The following is a 22,725-nucleotide window of genomic DNA, read 5'->3' as shown; positions in this document are numbered from 1 at the left end:
AGCAAGTACCTCATGGAATCGTTGTAAGGAATACGTGAATGAATACATACGGAAAGACTGGCTCATGGTCAGCCAGGGCTTAGCCACTATGCTATATATTACACATGCATATGTAACCTAGCACTATGTGGTACGTACAGGTACGTACGTATATGTGGTTGTCCACACGTGGAGGTCTGGTATACCCACCCCCTTCCAGCGATTTTCTAAAATGACAACTAATAGCCCAGTTCACTGTTTTGCATGTTAATTATAAACTCTGGAGCACTTTACACCTAAGTAGACGTATATTTAGCGCTGTGTCTGAGAATCTGCTGTGTATTATCCCCATGAAATGATTTATCTAACCTTTCCCTCCGATTTCCTGTGTTTTGGTTCCTTTGGCAGACAATTTGTTATGAAACAATATGATTTAAAATGCATCACCTGTAAAGCAGCCCTTCTCTAAGAATTTGTCTTTTCTTTTTTTTGTACTAATTTTATTTCATTTTTATTATTTTTCAAGCTCTATGCCCAACGTGGTGCTTGAACTCATGACCCTGAGAGCAAGAGTCACGTGCTCTACAGACTGAAACGGCCAGGTGACCCTCTAGGAATTTATTCAATGCAGCCCCTAGCCCTGGGGCTACACATGGCACGTCCAGCTATTAATGTGCCTGTGCAGACAGCAGGCAGCCGGCGAGGGACGTAGGGCACGGTCTCCCTTCCCCTTCCAAGTTCCCCCTGCAGCCCCCCAAGGGGCCAGTCCAGTGCTGGCTCCGCCCCGGGCCCGCTCAAGCCCCGCCCCCGCCAGGTCCCGCCCCGCCCCACCGTCCACTGAGCGCGGCCTCCCCGCCAGGCCCCGCCCCCACAAGGCGCCGCCCCGCCCCCAGTCCCGCAGCCCACTGAGCGCGGCCGCCCCGCCAGGCCCCGCCCCGTGTTCCACCTCTCGGAGCGCACTGCGCCTGCGCCGGCGTCTCAGGCTCAGAGGCCCGGCGGCCGCGGCTCTTTTGTTTCCCCGCCGGAGTCCGAGCCGGACCCCGAATCCGAGCCCGAGTCGGAGCCGGGGAGGGATCCTCATCAGCGGCCCGGGCTGCGAGCGCCCCCCCCGAGCGGCCTGCGGGGCTGGAGGCGGGCCCGGCCTGCCCGATGGGGCGCGCCCCCCGCCCGCCGCCCCCGGCCCGCGCCGCCGCCTGAGCCGCCCGCCCGCGCGATGGAGCCCGGCCGCGGCGGCCTGGAGGCCGTGGGCAAGTTCGAGTTCTCGCGCAAGGACCTGATAGGGCACGGCGCCTTCGCTGTGGTCTTCAAGGGGCGCCACCGGGAGGTGAGGGGCGCCGGCGGGCCCGGACCGAGGCCCGGCGAGGGGGAGACCCCTCCTCCCCGCCGCACACCTGGGACCCCCCCCCCCCGTCCCCGCCCCACACCCCGCGACGCTCTTGTCCCCGCCCCACGCCCCCCGGGCCCCGCCCCAGACCCGCGGATTCTTATGCCCACCCCACTCCACGGGCCCTTCATCCCCATCTCCACATCCGGGGCTCCCTCGCCCTTACGTCTCCCGGACACCTCATTCCGATCCCACACCGGGGGCCTCGCCACCGGCACCGGAATCCCCCCAGGTGCTTACCTGGCCTGGGGTGGCCTTCTATGGTTCTGGGATTCCCGGCCCCTGAGGAACCTTTGCGCTTGGTTTTCAGAAGCACGACCTGGAGGTCGCAGTCAAGTGCATCAACAAGAAGAATCTGGCCAAGTCCCAGACACTGCTGGGGAAGGAAATCAAGATCCTCAAGGTGAGCGGGTGTTAGAAGTGATAGGGGAAGGGGGTGCTGGGTGAGCCTGCCTTGGTCATAAGAAACTTGGGTTTCTGTCCTAGGAATTGAAACATGAAAACATCGTGGCTTTGTATGACTTCCAGGTAAGGCTCCAGGCTGCATTCTCGGTGGGGAGGGGGTACGCTACCCTCCCAGGCTGGCCTGGGCACAGCCCGGTCCTAGACCAGCCAAATGCTGGAGACCCTGGTCAGTGGTGGAAGGTTCCAGTCCGGTGTCTCATGTTGGGAGAAGGAGCTGAGCACCTGTGTGTATAGATCTCTGTCTGGCCTGCCCAGGACTACGGAGACTTGATTCTCCATTCTCGGCCCGGTTGTGGGCCCGGGCTTCTCAGGGCACGTTGGGAGGGCCCCACTGCCCCCGGCTGCCTGACTGCCACAGGCCCCAGGGAGCACCCCCGTTGGAGTTACTCTGACTGGCCGAGGTCTGGCTAGCTACTGCACAGCCCTCAGGGGCTGTCTGGCCCTGTGGCCCTGACCATGGGTCCTGTCCTCGACGTAGGCAGGCCCGGGGCAGGGCAGTCCCGCCGGCCTGGCCCACCTGTCCGGGCCGGCTGGTTGTTTGTTGACATTGCTACAGCGGCAGGGCATTGGCCAGTCTCTTCCTGCGTCAGGCTGGGGGAGGGGAGGGGCCGAGGGAGATTCCTTCTTGCTGGCAGTTGGGGCCAGACAGCCCAGGCCCGAGCAGCAGCGGCTGGGAGGCGGTCAGGCCCAGCGGGCTCAGGAGGCCTCAGCCGGGTTTCCTCACCGCCCCCAGGTCCCCAGGGCCCGAGGCGGGGCCCCGCTTCGGCGAGCGTCCAGGACCCTGGACACCCAGTTTGGGGACGGGGAACCTGAGGCCGCAGATCTGCGGGCCAAAGTGCTGACTAATGATTTTGAAACCTGTTTACGGAGGCCACGGGACCAGCCCCTGGCTGAGGGGAAGTTCCCAGCCCGGCTGTCTGTGTTTTGGTGGCCTCCTCCCTCCTCCCCTGCTCTCCCCCTCCCCCTTCAGAGCTGGGCCGTGGCCTTGGGGGCTGTGGCGTGACGTGAGGTGACGGCAGGGCACGGGTCCAGTGTGACAGCAAGTACCTGGAAGCCGGGCACTGGGCACAGAGACACTGTGTCCCGGGGCCAGGAGAGCGGCCCCCCTGCCTTCTCCGCCTCACGCCTTTCCTTGTCCCCCCCCCCCCCCCCCCCCCCCGGAGCCCCCGCCCTCCTTCCTTCCCCATCCCGGCTGCACCGCACACCTGCTTGTGGGCAACGCTTCTTCCTCTCTTGCTGGCAGTGAGTCAGCTCCCCTGCTTGGAGGAGGCACTCGCTCGGAGGCCCGTGTGGCCCCCCCCCCCCCCCCCCCCCCGGGGCCTGGCCTCTGCCCTCACCCCCGGGGTGTGGGCTGGCCCTCTGAGTCCGAGGACTCCACTGAGACACTGGGACCCGAGAAAAAATGGGCTTTTGCAACTAGGTAAGAGATAACTTAGCTAAAAAAAGATTATAAAGCGGACTTGGGAAAAGGCAACCCCTTCCCTGTTGACCCCCGTCTTACCCCGGAGGCACGGCCTCCCCCATACCGGTTGTTTCTGGGTCTCTCCAGGGACAGAAACACGTTCTTACAAGCCCCTGTGCCACCACAGCGTCCACGTGCTGTGGGTATCTCAGGGAAGGACCTTTGTCACTCCACAGCGTCCCAGTGTATGTGAGAAATTACACCCTTCTCCCAAGAAAATGCCCCCTGAACTCCTGCGAGGGTACTGACCCTAAGCTCACACGCTGAAGCTGGATGACCTACTTCAGTCCTGGCTCTGCCCCTTAAACTAGCTGTGGGTCCTTGGGCAAGCCTCTTAACCCCTCTGGGCGTCCATCTCGCTGTGTTAGAGACGATGGTGTGGTGCTCGCATCTGTGTGCGCACTTGCTGTTCCAGTTGTGTCCGTGGGTGTTCCTTGCGGTCGCATTGGTACGATCGCCCCACATTGCAGGGCTGACTTTGCCCAACCCCAGCTGAGGGCACGGGTGTTTTTCCGGGATTCTGACATGTCAGCGGTGTGGGAGAGACTGGCCTTGCCCCCACTTCCGGCCACGTGTGTGTCTGTAACATGGGTTCCTGGACAGGAGTCCCTGGGTAAGGGGGGACACGTGCGTCTGGTTTGGGACACTTGTCAGATTGCGGTCCCCAGAGGTGGGCCTGGACACGGTGCTGCATTCAGAAGGGCCGGTCTCCCCACATCCTTGCCAGGGGGGTGGATATCAGACTTGCATCGTGGTGGAAAATGACATGTCCTTGTTTTTTCACTTGTCGTGAGTGAGGCTCAGCATCCCGACGAGTGTATCAGGAAAACCACCTGTCCTACGCATGATCCCTGTTGGCCTTTAATCACTGAGGTTGGATGGCACTGTGGTTAACGACCGGCCGGCCCCCAGCCATATTGCCTTCCCTGAGCCCAGCTCCTCGATGTACTTTGTGTGACTTAGCTTGGGCAGGCTCGTCAGCCTCTTGGTGTCTCAGTGTTACCGGTAAAATGGGACATAACAGCACACCTGCGTCGTAGAATGGTTGTGATGAGAACCTGGGTCAATTTACATCAGGTGCCTAGATCTGTGGCTGCTGTATAACAGGTGCTATATAAATATTGATTTGTAGGAGCTCTTTATATATGAAGGAAAGCCCTTTTGTGATCGATTACATTCTCTCAGGTTGTAGTTTTGTTTGTGGTCCTTATGGAATAGGGACGTTTGTCAGGCTGATGTGGGTGGGGTGGGGGGGAGGGAGCTTTGGACTGTACTCTGTTTTGAGACACCGCTGACCATGCAGAGGCAGCTGCAGCCTGGCGCCTGGGGCCTTCCATTGAGGCCGCACCTGAGTGATCTATGGTATCTGGACGTGCTCTAGCCCGGGGAGGGTGGCCGTTGCAGGAGTCAGGATATAGGACTGTGCCACCCGCCGGGACCAGCCTGCCCAGCATGCCCCAGGAGGAGGGCTGATGGCTACAGGCCTTGCCCTCCCAAGGCGGCTGGTTCCCACAGCTGGACGTGACTCACTCACCCAGGCCACCCAGCTGCAGACAGCCGTCCCACCTCCTGCTGACGTGTGGCCGGTAGGCACCTCTGTCCTGCTTTACTTTAGTGCCTTTCAGGACACTGCCAGTCCTCAGCCTTGCCGTCTGCTCTCTGAGAGGCGCCAGGGCCCCGGGGGCAGGGTGCGGGCCTTGTGGGTGCCCCTTGGCATCAGCCCCCGAGGTTAGGGCCTGTGAGTAGGCCTGAGGGTCTGGGCAGTTCTGGAAATGCTTGCAAACTTGTGTTATTGCTGTTTTACCGATTTTTTTTTTTTTTTTTGACTTAAAATTGTGAAGCATAATACATCCTGGGCAGTAGGAAACTCAGATTATCATGCTTTATGCAGCATTGGGCGGGACTCCTAGGTGAGGTAAGAGATAGAGTGTGCTGGCCCCAGGGACCCGGCCCCCGAGCTTCTCCCTGCTGTGGGCCCCCGTGGCCCTGCCATTCGCAGGGACCCCTCTCTGCCTGTGTGCTCTCAGCGCCGCGCTGGCCGCCCGGTCGATGCCCTGGAGCACAGCTGCTGCTGGCACACGCGTGGCGTGTCCGTGGGCTCACTGGGTGTGCCGCGGCCAGGGCTTGGTGGTCTCCAGTGGTGTGTGTGTGCTCGGTGTTCTCCGGGGATCGGGCCGGCTCACGCCCCCCTGCCCTGAGTGTCCCCCGGCATTTCCGAGTGGGGGGCGGTCCCAGCGCCGGGAGGAAGGGAGGGGGGGCAGGTGCCTCCAGGGAGCTGCCCGCACACAATGGGCAGCTGGGGAGGCTCCCCGAGGAAGGAGGGGGGGCTGGGCATCCTTCCCTTCTGGTCGCTGTCTGGCAGAACCCCGGGGGCGGCTCTGTTCTGGCTCCCCCGGGCTTTGACCACCTTCCTGAGCGGGGACGGCTGGCCCCTGAGGAGGTAACTAGGTCAGTGCTGGCCCACCCACCCGGCCCAGCCCAGGCAGGGAGTTGGGATCCTATTAAGCAAAGCACCTTAGCGCCCCATGGCGGGGTGGCCTCCTACGTGCCTGGATGCCCGTGCCAGGCTGCTCAGGACGCCTGGCTTGGCTCCAGGGCCTGTGGGACCCTGGCAGGGGCGGGAGAGGGCTCTGTTTCGTCTCCCTTGCACCTCAGGCTGGGGACCCTCACCCCCTTTTTTGGGACTGCACAGGGAGGTAGTCAGGACTCAGTGTCCTGCTCAGCCCTGCCCACCCCAGTCACATGGGGCAGGGTTGCGGGACCCCTGTGTGTCCTGTTTCCTTCCCTCAGGTGGGCTGTGAGGTGGGCGGGACCTGCCTTGGCCCAGGGCGGCAGCTGGCCGCGGAGCAGTGAGGGCACCCGGGGTGGACATGGGGTCTGGCGGGCCCGTGCCTTGGCCACATTTATGTTTCTTTCTTTTATTTTTTTTCAAGTTTGGTTTTTGGGGGGGGGGGCGGGCAGAGAGAGAATGAGCAGGGGAGGGGCAGTGAGAAAGGGGGAGAGAGGATCTAAAGTGCGCTCCGTGCTGACAGAGTCTGGTGTGGGGCTTGAACTCACAAACTGGCTCAAGACCTGAGCTGAAGTTGGACCCTTAACCGATGGAGCCCTTCCCCCCCGCCCCGGTGCCCCACGTTTATATTTCTGTATCAACGGGATAACGGGTCTCCCAGAACCAACCTGAAGATGAGAACACACCGGTAATTCGCACCTGCCTCCCCAGGAGGTGAGCTCTCTCTGGGACGTGGCAGTCATCTGCAGCCGCGGGCAGCGATCCCAGTCTTTTCAAGTGTGGGGCCCGAGTCTAGACTGACCCCAAGGAGGTGGCTTGGTGCCTGGAGCCTAGGTGGTCTCTGTTCACCCCCAGGGAGCTGGGGAAAGCCAAACTTAGCCTGTGTGGAGGCCAGCAGCAGTGGGACTCGAGGCAGGCGGCGCTGACCCCTCCCGGCCCGCCGACGGGCCCCCAGCAGTGCCTGGCCTGGACGGGGGCCTGGGCACGGAGCCTGTCTGCAGAAGGGCCCCCCCCTGGGGGCCGGGAAGCCTGCTGCCTGCACCATCTCCTGGTCCCTGTCAGGGCCAGCGACCGTGCCGCCGGGCTCTCCTGGGACCTGGCTTGGTGTTGGCCCAGAGGCAGGCCGAGAACGAGCTTCCAGGCCTGGGCGTGCTTCCGGGCCTCGCCGGGGAAGTGGCCCGGCCTGCGCCAGCCAGTGCAGTTAGGGTGTCACAGGCCTCTGAGGGCCCACCTCCCAGGTGAGGGGACAGATTCCAGCAGGAAGGGGCTGGTCTGAAGCTGTCGTCTGTCCCAGGGTGGTGGGAGACTCCGATGTGGCTCTCCTGGGTCACGCGAGCCTGAATGCCCCACAGTGAGGTTGGCTTGGTGCCCCGCCCTGGGCCCCAGCCCTACTGTGCTCTCTCCCCGCCGGCCCTCTGTGCCCCCTGCCTGGGAGGGCCCGCTGGGGATGAGGCTGACTCCCGGCCAAGGGCAGAGGGACAAAGATCAGAGGGGGAGGAGGAACCTAGGCCTCACTCTGGCCTACCGCTCCCTGACTGTTCCCTGAGGCTCCGTGAGCCCCAGGAAGGCTTCAGAGTGGTCTCGGGAAAAGAGGCCTCTGGGGAGGCGACAAGCTGTGACCCGTGGGGATGGGGCATGCCTGGGGTGGGCAGTGGCCAGGGGACCCAGGGCCCGGGGGGTAGGGTCTTTGGAGGGAGGGCACCTGCCATGACAGTTGGACGCTTGCCCTGGCCGGGGTGTGGGGAAGGGTGGGAGTGGGGCCAAGGCCCTGTGCCGGTGTCCTAGGGTCTCAGGCACCGGGTAGACTCGTTGTGACTTCTGCTGAGGGGATCTTCTTTCCAGGGGAGGTAGTTGCGGGCTCTGGGGCACTCCCAGATTTGGAGAGGGGAGGTGGGCTGGCCAGGGGTCTGCACCTACTGCTCCCGCATAGCCCTGGCATTCCTGCCGGTCCTGGTGGGTCACTCCCTGCGGACACCCGGGGGGAACCGATGCTGTGTCTCTGTATTGCCCGTCACTTTGGCCCTGCCTGTCCTCGGTCGGTGGGTGAGTTTGGGGCTGTTCTGAGAGCTGAAGGGGCCTGGGCCTGAGTCTCAGCTCTACCGCTCTGCTGTGTGGCCCGGGGCAGGGGACTTGGCTTCTCTGGGCCACTCAAGACCAGAGTGTTCACGGTGTCCCTGGAGCTCACTGGTCAGTAGTAACTATGGAGCACGCCCGGCAGGCAGCGGAGGTGGCCACGGTCAGGGTGATGGCAGGCAGGGAGCAGGTGGCCTGAGTGATGCCATCTAGCCCCTCCCTCTGCCCTCTGCAGGGTCCTGTGCCTGGAAGCCTCCCACCCCTCCTGGCCGCCAGTCCCTGCCCACCTGGCTGCCTCCCTCCTGGTCTCCATGTCCCGTCCCGCCCCATGTGTGTGCCTGAGACTCCCTGTAGTTGCCCAGGGTTATCTCTCCCTTGCAGCTGGCTTGGAAGGACCTGCCTGTGTGGAGAGCCCCGCCCTCCCAGGGGTGGAGCATGCTTGGAACAGGTCCCGAGGGGCTTCAGTGTTGGTCTCACTCTGCGGGTACAGCCCTGCTACCCAGCCATCCCCCCAGGTTGTCCTTGCCCTGGACACACAGCCCTCCGTTGCAGCTCTGGGGGGGCTTCTCGTTTGGGGGTACTGACCTCAACGTGGGGTGTCACCCAGGACGGCAGCTTGTGTCCCTGCTCCGTGCCCACCTTGAATCTGTGCTCAGACCCCGACCCGGCCACAGGGGGGCCGAGCCAGGAGACCATTGTCCCACCAAGCGTGGGTGGGGGGCATCCCTGGGACCTGAGCAGGGGTTGGGGGGGGGGTGGCCCACTGCTGGAGGTCAGGCCTCTGGATCATTGTCAGGTTCCCCTCCCAGAGGCCACTAGAAATGTCCTTGGAGCCATTTCCCTGCCCCTTCCCCGGCACCCCTTCAGGCCTCCCCCCACAATGCTTGGAGGACTTCTGCCGGGTCACAGACTTGCCTCCCTGCACAGTGCGGGGGTGGGGAGTTGGGGTTGTGTGTGGAGCAGAGAAAGGGCTTATGCTGTGGCTCCCCAGGCCCAGTGGTGTGCTGGCACCGAGGTCTGGGGGCCTTGCTGCTGGCTGGCAGAGCCCTGGCCTGGGGGAGAGCTGGGGACGGCTGTCTGGGGACAGCAGAGAGGTTAAGGGCCTGCCTGCTTGGCTGACCTGGCTTCTGGGGCCTTGTTACTTGGCTGTGACTTGGGGATCTCAGTGGCCGCATCCAGGTGGAGGCGTCCTGCCTGCGGACGAAGCCTCTGCTGGTGGCACGGGGCCCCGTGGGTGCCGGCTGTTGGGGTCGGTGGTGGGGGCCGTCTGTGCTGGCCTGGGCCTTGGGCTCCTCGGTCTCGTGGGGGTGGACCCCGCTGAGGATGGCAGCAGCGCCCGAGGCCACGGGTGGCTGAGAGCTGAGCCGGAGGCCGGCCTGTGCTGGGCTCAGTGGGCTGGCGCCGACCTTGTGTGTTGGCGTCTCCAGCGCTGGAATCAGGAGTGGCTTCTGAGGTTTGTGGGTCGAGGCCCTCGCACCCTGGCTGTGTCCTTCCTGGGGACCTGGGTGCTTCACTGGCTGGGTAGAACGTCAAGCTGAGCCCTGTTGAAACCTCAGGGCTGGGCCTGACCCTGATGTTGACAGTGACCTGGGCAGTTGAAGGTTGCCCCCTGCCCGCTCACCCACCCCCACCTCTCCCCGGACCCCAGCCTCCTGCCCCGACTTGGCACATGGAGTGCTCTGATTGGCTGCCACTCCTGTCATTCGAGCCCACGTGCAATGACCTCAGAATCGAAACCCCGCAGCCCTGGGGCCCGCCAGGCCAGCTGTGCCCGTGCTCGCTGGCCTCTCGAGTGTAGCCCAGCTGGTGTTGAGGGCCTGGGTGCCGGGCGTCTGGGGCTCACTGAGGCCGAGGCGAGCTTCCTGGGGGACTGGTGGGGGGGGCCGGGTGGAGAGTGCTCCCCTCCACTTGTCATCGCCTCTTCTGTGTCCTGCAGGAAATGGCCAATTCCGTTTACCTGGTCATGGAGGTGAGTTCCTCCCGCAGGCTCGGCTGTGAGGGCGGGGAGGCTGGACCCTGCTGGCTCCTGTACCTTGTCACCTGGGGGTTAGAAGCTGCTTGCACGTCTGTGGGCTTAGGCTTAGGGCCACTACGTCAGGAGCCCCGGCGGCCCTGGCAGGTGCCTGAGGGGCGATAAAACGCCTCCAGTGACCTCTTCAGTATGGATCGTGAGGGCCGCCTGGCCCAGGAAGGAGGCCGGCAGCACGGGAGCGGGTGTAGGGTTGGGGGGAGGACGGGCGGGGCCGGGGGAGGGTCCGGCCGGGCCGCTGACCGCTGACCGGGCTGTGCCACTGGTCTGTTGCAGTACTGTAACGGCGGGGACCTGGCGGACTATCTACACGGTGAGCGGACGCCCCGTGGCCGGGAGGGCCGCGCGCCCCGTCTCACCCTGGCCTCGCCTGCGAGGTGGCCTGATGTGAGCGAGGCTCCCGGGCTCGATGGAGGTGGCGGGTCCCCTGGTCCCCGCGGCACTCGCCGGGGAAGACAGAAGGGGCGGTGGGCCCCCGCTGGGGGCACAGACGGGGTTGGAGCCGTCGGGAACAGCCTCGCGGGACAGATTCAGTCTGGAAGAGCCCCTCTTGAACGGGGCCCTAAGTGGTTTGTGGGGAGGCGTTGCCTTCCGACGACCCCCCCCCACCCCCCGGCCCTACAGGGTCCCCGAAGCGCTCGGCCGGCTGGGCTGCAGGGCCCCCAGCAAGGCCTGGCTTCCCACCCAGGGCGGTAGGCTGTCACCCACGCCCTCACCCCGGAGGGCAGGCCCTGGGGCTCAAGTGGTAACTGAGAAAGGGCATTAGGACAGCAGCACCTGGCGGCGGGTGGGGCGGTGGCACCGAGACCCCGAGGGGCTGGGCGGCCAATGGGGAGAAGATGCCGGCCCCCTGGAGGCGGTGAGCCCGACCCACCCCGGGGTGAGTCACGGGGGGGGGGGGGGGGGGGGGGGGGGGGGGGGGGGGGGGGGGGGGGGGCCCGCAGGAGGCACTGCGGATGCCCTGGAGGGCCCGGAGGGGCGCGGAGTGCTGGGGGGTGGGGGGGCAGCCCCTCCCCCGGGCGCCTGGGTGAGCCGCGCCCCCTTCTCCCTGCAGCCATGCGGACGCTGAGCGAGGACACCATCCGGCTCTTCCTGCAGCAGATCGCGGGCGCCATGCGCCTGCTCCACAGCAAGGGCATCATCCACCGCGACCTGAAACCCCAGAACATCCTGCTGTCTAACCCCGGCGGGCGCCGCGCCAACCCCAACAACATCCGCGTCAAGATCGGTGAGGCCGGGGCTGGCGGGGGCCCGGGGCGCCGCGCGGGGAGCCCGAGAGCTTCGGCCGCCCTGCTCACGCGCCCCTCCTCCCCCGCAGCCGACTTCGGTTTCGCCCGGTACCTGCAGAGCAACATGATGGCGGCCACGCTGTGCGGCTCTCCCATGTACATGGTAGGTGGGCCGCCGCCAGCCCCCGATGCCCCTGCTGCCCCTGCTGCCCCTGCGGGGCCCGGCTCCCTCCCGTGGCCGTGGCCTCCCCTCGGGTGGCGGCCTGAGCGGCTGTGCCGCTGTTTCCCACCGCCCCCGTGGCAGTCGGGGCACACAGTCCGGTCACCAGGCACCACTTCTCCTCTTGCCCCCGGCGCCGACCCGGACCGTTGACCCCACAGGCCCCCGAAGTCATCATGTCGCAGCACTACGACGGGAAGGCCGACCTGTGGAGCATCGGCACCATCGTGTACCAGTGCCTGACGGGCAAGGCGCCCTTCCAGGTGAGTGAGCCTCAGCTCAGGCGGGGCCGGCTGCTGATTTGCACCCTGACGTTCCCCTCTGGGTCCCGGCTGGGCCGCCAAGGGCTGTTGCCCTGCAGCCTTCCCCCACGAGAGTGCGGCGCGGCCACGGTCACGTCAGGGCCACGGCTGGAGCGCGCGGGCTCCGGAGTGGTCCGTGTGCCCGCGTGTGTGTATGGGCCGAGTCTTGTGCCCTGCCCCCCTGCCCGGGCCAGCGTTGGCGTGATGCACTGCGTTGGCGTCAGGCCCCGGGGCGCTGGGCGCCGCATTTGGTAAGCGGCAGCCTGCTCGGCGGTGGGATTCCAGAGGGCGCGCTCAGGGCTCTGAGCCCACCAGGCCGGGCTGCAGATCCCGCAGGGATTTCACGGCCTGACCAGGCAGCTCTCGCTGTTGCCAGCTTGCCCCTCAGCCTTCTTTGACTGCCTGGTGACCCAGGCTGGCCCGCTGGCTCCCCACACCCCTCCCTGTCCCTCGCCATCAGCCCGGGAAGGTGGGGTGCTCTCTTGCTCTCGGCTGCGTGCTCGTCCTGGGCTCAGTGCCTGGCACCACAGTGGTGTGCAGTGGGCAAACAGACGACCACATACGTGCCGGCCAGCCGCTCCCCATGGGACACAGTGCCTGTGGGGAGGGGAAGGCTTATTCTGGGGTCCTTTCCAGGGTGGGGCTCCCAGAGTAGTTAATTTCAAGAAGCAGATCTCCAGTCATACCAGGGGCCTGGCCGCCTCGCTTCTGGCCCGCCTGACACTCCCCATGTGGTCCCGGTGGTCCACGGCCTGGATGGGGGAGGAGGGGAGCCTGTCCCAGGAAGCCTGGAGGGCGTGTGGTGTTCGGACCAGGGCCCCGACTCTGGCCGGGGGACCTCCCAGGGGGCCTGGATGCTCATGCCGCCCTCCCTCCCAGGCCAGCAGCCCCCAGGACCTTCGCCTCTTCTACGAGAGGAGCAAGACCCTGGTGCCCACGTAAGTGCCCTCGCCTCCTCCCCCCCCCCCCCCCCCCCCCCGCCCGCCCCAGGTGGGCAGCCGCATCATGCTGTGTCCCGGCCCTGCCGCAGCATCCCCCGGGAGACGTCCGCCCCGTTGAGGCAGCTGCTGCTGGCCCTGCTGCAGCGCAATCATAAGGACCGCATGGACTTCGGTGAGCGAGGGCCGTCCTGGCCGCGTGCCCCCCACCCTGGGCTCCCGGATGCCCACGGTCCCTGTCCCGGCAGCACGGGGCCGCGAAAAGCGCGGTTTTGCTGCGGGAAAGCCCCGGGCGGGTGGGGGGCCGGCCGGGACCGGGTCCGGGGTCCCAGAGGGAGTCTCAGGTGGCGCGGAGTTCCATCTTTCCTCCGGGGGCCCCTGGGGCCAGGGCTCTCAGACGCCTCGCTCACCCACCCTCCTTCCCGCAGACGAGTTCTTCCACCATCCTTTCCTTGACGCCAGTGCCACCGTGAAGAAGTGTGAGTCCCCCGGGGGCCTGGGGGGGCTCGCGCACAGCTGACTCCGTGCGGCAGGTTTAGAGGGATAGGAGCTGGGGCGCTGCCCTTGCCGCAAGGTGCCCGGGTCCTCTGGGTGGGCGACGGCGGGTTCCGCTCGGTGCGCCGGTAGCTGTGCGCCTGCTGCCGCTGGGCGGGCCTTGGCGGGCTGGGGAGGGAGGGGTGGGGACGGTGCCCGCGCGCTGACCTGTGCCCTCGCCAGCCCCCCCCGTGCCCGTGCCCTCGTACCCGAGCTCCGGGTCCGGCAGCAGCTCCAGCAGCAGCTCCACCTCGCACCTGGCCTCCCCCCGGTGAGTCGGCCGCGGGGGGCCCGACCCCGGGGTGTGGGGCGCGGGGGTGCCACACTGGGGTCAGAACGGCACCGGGACGCTTGCCTTTATTTCTGTGGCTTTGTCTGATCCGCTCACACGAGGCGCGCCGGACACGTTCTGATGACGGAACGTCGGAGCGTGAGAAGCTGCCAAAAATCCCTTTTAGCCCCTCCCCCCAGCCCTCGCGTCCCAGAGGCTGACCCGCTAGGTGTGGGTCCCTGTTCCTCAGGGCCTCCGTGAGCGCTGGTGTGCGCTCACGGGAACGGGGGCAGGGAGGCCCTGAGTCCTGGGGACCGCCGGGGAGTCCCCGGCGCCTCGGCACGGGGGCGGGGCCGTGCCGGAGGCAGACTTCGACGCTTTATGACAGTGAGCGCGCACGGCCTCCCTTCCGGGCCTTTGCGGGCTCGTGGAGCAGCGGGGGCAGGGCTGTGTGTCACTGAAACAGGGTCTCCCCAGGAGCTCCGTGCCAGCTGGGGGCACAGCGTTTCAGAAACCGATGGGAGAAGGGGTGCCCCTGGGGAGGAGAGCGGATCGTCCCCTCCCCCGGCGCCCAGCAGCCCCTTTGCCACCCGGGCCCTGGGGCCGGGTCTCAGTGGCCTCCCCTCTGACCCGCAGTCCCTCGGGGACATGCAGCAGCCGCTACAGAGGACACTGACGTCCCCGGCCGACGCTGCTGGCTTCCTGCACGGCTCCCGGGGCTCCGGCGGCAGCAGCAAGGACTCGTCCTGCGACACAGATGACTTTGTCATGGTCCCGGCCCAGTTTCCAGGTCGGGGGCCAGGGTTTGCTTCATTGTGAGCCTGCGTGCGTGTGCTCGCGACGCTTTCTCTGCCTGTGGGCCCTCAGGGTGGGTTCTGGGAGCCGTACTGCGTCAGCCAGGCGACAGTCCAAGCCAAGTCCTGCCGGTCACCAGTGGGTGGTGCGGACCGAGTGCCTGTGCTCAGGCCCTGCCCTCCCCCCCACCCGCCACGCAGAGCACCTGCTCGCAGGAGGGAGCTGCCAGCGCAGTCTGAGCACAGGCAGGGCTCAGGCCGCTGGGACAGGCCCGGCCCCTCCCTAAGCCCGCTCCGGGGGTCCCGGTGTCCTCTCATGCCCCTGGACGTTGACACTTCCTTTTGCTGCCCCTGGCCATCTCATGACTTGGGTCAGTCAGACAACGGGCCCACGTTGGGCGAGGCGAGGAGGACCGTTGGAGAGGTTGATGGGGCAGATGCGGGACCCAGGGTGCCAGAGGGGGGCTTAGGCCTGGACTGGGGGCCGGGGGCGCCTGGCCTGGGCTTGGCTGAAGGCCGGGGTATGCACAGAGCACCCAGGGTCTCCCTCGAGAGCCCCGAGGTCCAGTCAGGTAAAGGGAGTCCCCGGTGCACATCACAGGGGGACCTGGGAGCATGGCTTCCTCCCCCACTTTGTCTCACGAAGCCGCCCTTCCTGGAGCCTCCAGCTACTACTCCCTGGAATTGAGTGTGGGGTCACCCGGGAGCCGGGGTGGGTGAGGTGGCCCAGGGGGGTGGAATGCACACCTGTCCTGATGCCCAGCCTGCCCCGTCTCCCACCCGCAGGTGACCTGGTGGCCGAGGTGGCTGGAGTCAAGCCCCCACCGGACAGCCTGATGTGTAGCGGGTAAGCCCCCTGCCCTGCCCTGCCCTGCCCCCTAACCGTTTTGGGACACGGACGTGCTGGCTCCGGCCGGTTGTCCTTCTGCCCTGCCCGGGTCCAGTCGGCCTGAGGTGTGTCCCGCCTATGTGCTCTGTCCCCACCAGGAGCTCACTGGTGGCCTCGGCTGGCCCGGAGAGCCGTGGCCGGACCCCTTCTCCTTCCCCACCCTGCAGCAGCTCTCCAAGCCCCTCCGGGTGAGCAGAGGCTGGGGTGGCGCAGCGTTGGGAGTGGCCCAGAGGCACGGTTAGGGCCTCCAGCCCAGGTCTGGCTTTGCAGACAGCACTTGAGTCTGGAGGTCCTGTCTCAGTTCGGGCCTCGAGGACACTGGGCTTCTCATGGGTGGTGGCCCACGGGACGGGGCTGTGGTCGGAGGGATGTAGACCCGGGAGCGGGGAGCTGTGGGGACTGCTAGGGACCAGTGTGGCCACCACCCCGTCCCCATCCTGCAGGGCTGGGTGGGCTTGGGTTCCTAGGGCCCAGGTCGGGAGCAGGCCCAGCCTCACTGTCCTTTGCCTGGCCTTTTTCCACACGTCCCAGTGGCTGGTCCCATCCAGAAGCCCCTTGGGCACAATGTGCATGGGGTGGGGTGTGAACAGTTCCTGCTGCCTGAATGGTGGCAGTGCTGGGCACATGCAGAGGTGGGGAAGCAGGTGGCCTGGGTGGCCTCTGCCCCAGGATGTTTGCGCCTGGGGTTCAACCCAGTGCGCTGTCTCCCTCGACCGCCCCCCTGCCTCTCCCTACCACAGCCGGGCCGGCGCGTTCAGCAGCAGGTGCGGTGTGTCTGTCCCCATCCCAGTGCCCACGCAGGTGCATAATTACCAGCGCATTGAGCAGAATCTGCAGTCACCCACCCAGTACCAGACCGCACGGTGAGTCTAGTCACCCCTCACCACCCACCTCCGTGATTACAGGGGCTCCCCCTAGCGGCAAGGCATGCCCTACAGCGCTATAGTAAGGATCCCACTACAGGGTTTTCTCACACGCACAGGTGTGCAGGCTGTGCACTGTGTGACTCTCACCGTCACAATTTACATTGTGGACATGCAGATATCCTACATTTATTGGGACAGCTTTCCTGCAGATATCACTATCCTGTTTTGTCTTAGAAAGACCGAGATGGAGCGCGTAGGTGAGCAGGAGAGAGGACCAGAGGGAGAGAGAGTGAGAATCCCAGTATCTGCTCAGTGCAGAGCCCGACCTGGGGCTCGGTCTCACGGCCCTGGGATCATGGCCTGAGCCGAAATCGAGAGGTGGATACTCAACCGACTGAGCCACCCAGGTGCCCCTACAAGACCCGATGCTGATTTCTCACTAACTCCAGTGAGCACAACAGGAGAAGGCCTTTCTTTTGTAACTCCCAGAAGGCCCTGTGGGCCAGTGTCGTCCCGGCAGGGACCGTGACCTCAGGCGTGAGGATGCCCCCAGGAAACACGGGGTCTCCACTCCCTAGTTACCGCTGTAGGCAGGAGGGTGAGGGGTCCAGTCCTCCCGAAGGCTCCTGGTGAGGCCTGTTATTTGAGTGGAGGAGGACGAGCCATCTGGCCTGGCCGTGACCCTCGCTGCACGTGGCTGGGGGCCTCACCTCATGCCTGCTCGTGCCCCCAGGTCCTCTGCCATCCGCAGGTCGGGCAGCACCAGCCCCCTGGGCTTTGCCCGGGCCAGTCCGTCGCCCCCGTCCCACGCCGAGCACGGAGCTGCCCTGGCCAGAAAGCTTTCCCTGGGCGGGGGCCGGCCCTACACACCATCTCCACAAGGTGAACCTGGGCGCCCTGGCGGAGGATCCTGAAGCGGGCCCGGGCATCTCCCCGGCTGGGGGGGCGGTGGGGAGACTGGCTCTCTGTCCGGGCGTGACCCTGGCGATCCCTCTCTCCTCAAGCTGGAATCATCCCCGAGCGGCCGGGCTGGAGCGGGGCGCCCTCCCCACAGGCACCCGAGGTGCGGGGCGGGAGATCCCCTCGTCCAGGTAGGTGCGGCCCTGGCCCAGGGGCAGGAGGGCAGAGCCGGCGCGGGCTGCCTCCCTTCTTACAGTTAGGGGAAGGCGGGAGCCCCGCCAGACGGTTTTTTTCACCATCTCAAGCTCAAGCCTGGAGACCGTACAGGAGCACTCGGGGATTCAGTCTGTGCGCCCACCACACGGTCTGCCTTGTGCACCGTCGGAGCAGTGAGGGTGGAGGGGATAGTTAAGATCGAGGGCCTCACGTACACGCTCCTGCTTGGTGGTGGCGTGTGCCCGGCTGGGTGGCCCCCTCATGGCAGTGACCGGGTCTTGTCCCGTCCCGTCCCAGGCTCCTCTGTGCCCGAGCACTCTCCCCATGCCGCCGGGCTGGGCTGCCGCCTGCACAGCGCTCCCAACCTGTCTGACCTGCACGTTGTCCGCCCTAAGTTGCCCAAGCCCCCCACGGACCCGCTGGGGGCCGCGTTTGGCCACCCCCAGTCCAGCCCCCCGCAGCCGTCCCATGTGCTGCAGTCCTGCCGGCCCCTGCGAGGCTCGCCCAAGCTGCCTGACTTCCTGCAGCGGAACCCCTTGCCCCCCATCCTGGGCTCCCCCACCAAGGTAATGGGGCCCGGAGCTCGGTGGGGACAGGGAGGCGGGGAGGGGCCGGTCCCGGGAAGACCTCAGAGGGTGGCTCTGTACTGAGGACCTCTTCCCGTGCACCTGCACAGGCCGTCAGCGCCCTGCCTGGCAGGGTTCCCAGGGGACGGGGTCTGGGAACGGGGAGCTTTGGGCCCAGAAATGTGAAAGGTGCCACACGTGCTCCGGGACTGCTCTGGGCAAACTACTCACCTCAGCCCTTGCCGCAGTTCCCTCCTCTGTGAGGTGCGGCCAGGCCCTGTAGGCACGGCCGGCCGCGGGGGTCCTAGGGGCGTGCGCGTGCGTGGAGGCGCGGCCACGGGAGGCGGGGGGGGGTCCTAGGGACGTGCGCGTGCACGCGCGTAGAGGGTGTTGCGCTTCCTCCCGCACGTGCCGGTCTTGTGTCTGCGGTGCAGACCCGGGGGTGGAGGCCGCGTGGGTTCTGGGCCGCTGGTGCCCTCACGACGGCCCTTCTCTGCACCCTGTCTGCGCCTCCTAGGCTGTGCCTGCCTTCGACTTCCCCAAGACCCCCAGCTCCCAGAACCTGCTGACGCTCCTGGCCCGGCAGGGCGTAGTCATGACACCGCCTCGGAACCGGACGCTGCCTGATCTGTCAGAGGCCGGACCGTTCCAGGGGCAGCAGCTGGGCCCTGGCTTGCGGCCCCCCGAGGACACCAAGAGCCCCTTTGGCAGGTGTGCGGGAGGGACTCCTGCCGTCGCGTTCTCTCTGGGGAGGGAGGAGAGGCCCTAGTAGGCCTGTGTGTGGGGAGCGGCCTGCTCTGCAGCTCTTCCCCTGTGACCCTTTCTGAGTCTCACTCTGTGCGTCCGTCCGGTGGGGGACGCTGCCTGCTCCAGGGTGGGTGGAAGACCGCAGGGCCAGCATACGTGCAACCAGTGCTGCGTGCGATCTGGATGCGGTAGGCTGCGCTCAGGCCCTGGCTGGGCAAGGACCCACAGGCCTGCTCATCCCCGCTGCTCACCCCGCAGGTCCCTCAGTACCGGGCGCCTCACGGATCTGCTCCTTAAGGCTGCGTTCGGGACCCAGGTCCCTGACTCGGGGAGCACGGACAGCCTGCAGGAGAAGCCTATGGAGATCGGTGGGTGGGCGGGGGCTGCCCCGCGGTGGGGGTGGAGGCAGGGCGCCCGCAGCAGGGCCCTGAGCGCGGCTTCTCTCTTGCAGCGCCCTCTGCTGGCCTCGGAGGGACCCTGCACCCGGAGCCCGTGCTGGGGGCGCCAGCAGCCCATCTCCCGTGGTGTTTACCGTGGGCTCGCCCCCCAGTGGGACCACGCCGCCCCAGGGCCCCCGTGCCAGGATGTTCTCAGGTGAGGACCGCGTGGTGAGCCTTCAGGCTGCAGGGGGAGAGTGGTGCACGCGGATGGGTCAGGACGGGTCGGGAAGCCTGAGGTGCTGACGTCCTCACACGAGGGGCAGGGATAATGCCCACAGCACCCGCCTGTGCGGTGCTCTGGGCGCGCGAGCCCCGGGCCACGCGGACGCCCCAGCTCTGGCTCCTGGACTGGGGGGGGGGGAGGGCGCCGCCTGCAGCAGGGGCAGGAGCCAGGGTGGACGGAGTTCCCGAATGTGAACTGAGGCCAGCAGCCGGAGGGAGGGGCGCCCGGTCGGGGTTGGGAGGGGTCTGGCGGGGAGTTGTGGGGAGCGCGTCCTGCATGCGGGAGTGTCACAGCTGGGGCCCTGTCCCCACAGTGGGCTCCTCCGGCTCCCTGGGTTCAGCTGGCTCCTCCTCTGCCCGTCACCTGGCTCCTGGAGCCTGCAGCGAGGTGGCCCCGGAGGTCCCGGCCCCCGGCCACTGCCGCAGCTTCGCCGATCCCGTCACCGCCAACCTGGAGGGGGCTGTGACCTTCGAGGCCCCCGACCTCCCCGAGGAGACGCTGATGGAGGTGAGCCCCGCGTGCGGCAGGCCCACGGACGGCGGGGCCGGGGTGGGTCGCAGCCCCCACTTAGCTGCCCGCTTCCCCCCAGCAAGAGCACACCGAGATTCTGCACGGCCTGCGCTTCACTCTCGTCTTCGTCCAGCACGTCCTGGAGATCGCGGCCCTGCGGGGCAGCGCCGGCGAGGCGGCCGGGGGCCCTGACTTCCAGCTGCAGGAGAGCGTGGTGGCCGACCAGATCAGCCTGCTGAGCCGGGAGTGGGGGTGGGTGTGCCTGGCGGGGCCTGGGGTTGGGGGAGTGGGGGAGGCGGCCTGGGGGCCGGGGTCTCCGAGCCCGAGCCGCCTGACGCGGGTGCTGCCCTCCAGCTTCGCGGAACAGCTGGTGCTCTACCTGAAGGTGGCCGAGCTGCTGTCCTCGGGCCTGCAGACCGCCATCGACCAGATCCGGGCCGGCAAGCTGTGCCTGTCGTCCACCGTGAAGCAGGGTGAGTGCTGGAGGCCAGAGACTGGGCATGTGAGGGTCCGGGAGGGCCGGGGAAATCCCTGGACGGAGAGACCAGGTGGAGATGGGTGGGAGGGGGTCACCTGGGAGCAGCAGGGGTGGGGGGGGGGGGCGGGGAGGTGGGACGACGGCAGCCCCGGGGGTGGCCTGAGCTGACGGTGGCGGTGCCCATCCCCCCCCCCCCCCCCCCCCCCCCCCCCCCCCCCCCCCCCCCCCCCCCCCCCCCCCGCCCACAGTGGTGCGGAAGCTCAATGAGCTGTACAAGGCCAGCGTGGTGTCCTGCCAGGGCTTGAGTCTGCGCCTGCAACGCTTCTTCCTGGACAAGCAGCGGCTTCTGGACCGCATCCAGAGCGTCACTGCCGAGAAGCTCATCTTCAGCCACGCGGTGCAGACGGTAGGGCGGGTGGGGCGGGCGACGGCAGCGTGGGGGCCGGGGTGGGGCATGAGTCGGTGCTGGGCTGGCGCCCTCCGGGCCCGGTCTGGCGCCGGGAGCCCGCCTGGCTTTTGGCCCCAGTGCCGGGGCTCCGCAGCCCAGGGGGCATCCCTGGCCACACCCCTCCGCGAGAGTGACTCCGTTTCCCCAACTGTGAAGCCAGAGGCCTGGTTCTCAAGCTTCTTGGTGGGTGAGTGTTGTCTGGGAGAAGCCGCTGCGGGCAGCCGCGGGAGCCTGGGCCTTCTCTGCTTCCGCGGCTCTGGGGTCTTTCTGCCTCCAAAGAATGGGCTCCGAGGAGGCGGCGGTTCCTGCGAGAACGTGTTTGTGTAGCATAAGTGCGCAGCCTGAACACAGGTCTGGGGAACTTGGCCTCCCCCTCCCTAGCGGTGACCGCTGGTGAGTTAGGCCATCGCAGGCAGTAGTGAGCACGCCTGCAGAGGGGGCGCCCTGCCCGCCAGCGCCGGCCTTCTTGGGGCGGGGTTGGCCGGCTGGTGGCGCGGGGCTACGCGGGCCCGTCTGGGTCCCCGAGTGGCACCAGCAGCCCTCACGGCGTGCCCCCGGTGCGCGTGCCAGATGGTCCTGGGGACCGCCAGGCCCGGTGTAGGGCTGCCAGGGCAGCTGGGCTGAGCCCCCCGCTTCCCCGGAGCAGGTGCAGTCGGCCGCCCTGGACGAGATGTTCCACCGTCGGGAGGACTGCGTCCAGCGCTACCACAAGGCTCTGCTGCTCATGGAGGGGCTGCAGCACCTCCTCGCCGACCAGGCGGACGTGGAGAGCGTTGCCAAGTGTGAGTGCTGCAGGCCAGCCCCGGAGGGGCGGGGAGAGGCGGGCAGCTCGGGTCCCCTGACGGCGTCTCCGTCACTGCAGGCAAGCTGTGCATCGAGCGGAGGCTGTCCGCGCTGCTGACCGGCATCTGTGCCTGACCGTGGGGTGCCCGAGGGGCCGGATCTCCTGCCGATCCCACAGGCTCGGGGGCGGCCAGCTGGCCGGGCTTGAAGGGACAAGCCTGCGGCCTCGGTGCTGCTCGCTGGCGTCGGGAGAAGGTCGGGGGCTCCCGCAGAGCCAGGCCTCGAGCTGCGCGTCCGCGTCCTGAGCTCTGCCGCGGTGGGCTTCGGCGTGCTGGGAAGGCCCCGGGCAACCCCAGTCCAGGCCGGGGCCCCCGCCTCGCAGGTTAGCAGAGCTCTCCCGGCCAGCAGTCACGACTTCCCTTGGCCGCCTCGCTGGCAGCGGGGGCGCGTGTGGCCGGACCGCCGGGCGGCCCCGATGCCCACCGCCGCGCGGAGGACGAGCAGAGGCCCCGAGACCGCTCTACCCAGGAAAAGGTGCGGCCCCTGGTCCCCCTCCTTCCCCAAGACCACCCACCCAGCTTTGTGAATCACGGAGCACTTTATGCAGGCGGCCCTGGAGCAGGACTGCCCGCCAAGTCCCGCGTGTTGCTGCGGGGCGCGTGTATATACCTATATACATATATACATATATACATAGTCGTGCGAGCGTGTGCGAGCGTGTGCGCTGTGCCTGCTGCCGGGACCCTCTCGGGGAGACACAGACCTCTTATTTAAATGTTCTTGTAGGGACAGACAGTACGAAGCACCGAGCTTTCTGAACCCAGGACAGACGTTGAAGTCTATTCCACTTTACTCCTGAAATGTGTCTTATTTTTCTGCAGCTCTTTTTTTTAACAGAAGAAGACAATTTGTAGTTTGTTTTGGAAGGGTGGGGCAGGACGGGCGGGTCCTGGTATTGCGCGTGCGGCGCACACACGTGGGTGGAGGTAGGAGGTGTCTGTCAGGGTGGCCCCCGCCCTGCCCCCGCCGTCCCCGCCCCGCCTGACCAGGGGCTGTTTTGTGCAAAGTCTCCCATCCAGCTTTCACGGTGGGTTTTGATGCCAAAGTCGTGTGTGGAGCTCCCCCACCCCACCCCAGGCTGGGTCCTGGCTGCCACTGGGGAGCCCGGGGGTCTTCCTGGCCTGCCCGGCCCTGCCTCGCCCCCCCTCGTCTATATCCTGGAGAGGGCAGAGGAAGCCTGCCGGAGTCCAGGCACCCTGGGTGAGGGGTTTAATGTCTTACATCAAGACACAGACATCTTTGTGTTTCTTTCTTTGCAATACTTGAAATATTGCCACTGTGCTTGGACTTAGAACCAGCCCCGCGACTTGTTCCTCGCTGCACGGAACGTGTTCGTATTTATTGCTTTATGGTCGGCTGAGATCCAGGCCACCGGGACGCTGGGGCCACGGGAGGGGACTCGTGGGCGCC

The 22,725-nt window shown here is 66.5% G+C and overlaps 1 protein-coding gene across 1 annotated transcript; it reads left to right on the top strand.

The window, feature by feature from the left end:
- Positions 1-1,150: 1,150 nt before the first annotated feature.
- Positions 1,151-22,147, top strand: ULK1 (unc-51 like autophagy activating kinase 1). Its single transcript, XM_042911083.1, is given in 29 exon segments — positions 1,151-1,303; positions 1,674-1,766; positions 1,850-1,891; positions 9,809-9,841; positions 10,178-10,214; positions 10,956-11,129; positions 11,220-11,293; positions 11,512-11,613; positions 12,532-12,590; positions 12,683-12,765; positions 13,019-13,069; positions 13,308-13,399; positions 14,032-14,185; positions 14,976-15,036; positions 15,177-15,266; positions 15,819-15,941; positions 16,678-16,826; positions 16,949-17,035; positions 17,358-17,626; positions 18,144-18,337; positions 18,632-18,741; positions 18,825-18,857; positions 18,860-18,967; positions 19,350-19,543; positions 19,626-19,798; positions 19,901-20,019; positions 20,273-20,430; positions 21,119-21,254; positions 21,335-22,147. Coding segments are annotated over 29 exon segments (3,165 nt in total). The 5' UTR covers positions 1,151-1,192; the 3' UTR covers positions 21,391-22,147.
- The last annotated feature ends 578 nt before the right edge of the window (positions 22,148-22,725 follow it).

Source organism: Panthera leo, chromosome D3 (genome assembly GCF_018350215.1).
Source record: "Panthera leo isolate Ple1 chromosome D3, P.leo_Ple1_pat1.1, whole genome shotgun sequence".
Lineage (NCBI taxonomy): Eukaryota > Metazoa > Chordata > Mammalia > Carnivora > Felidae > Panthera > Panthera leo.
The sequence above is the reverse complement of the archived record's forward strand: the minus strand, read 5'-3'. Positions and strand labels throughout refer to the sequence as shown.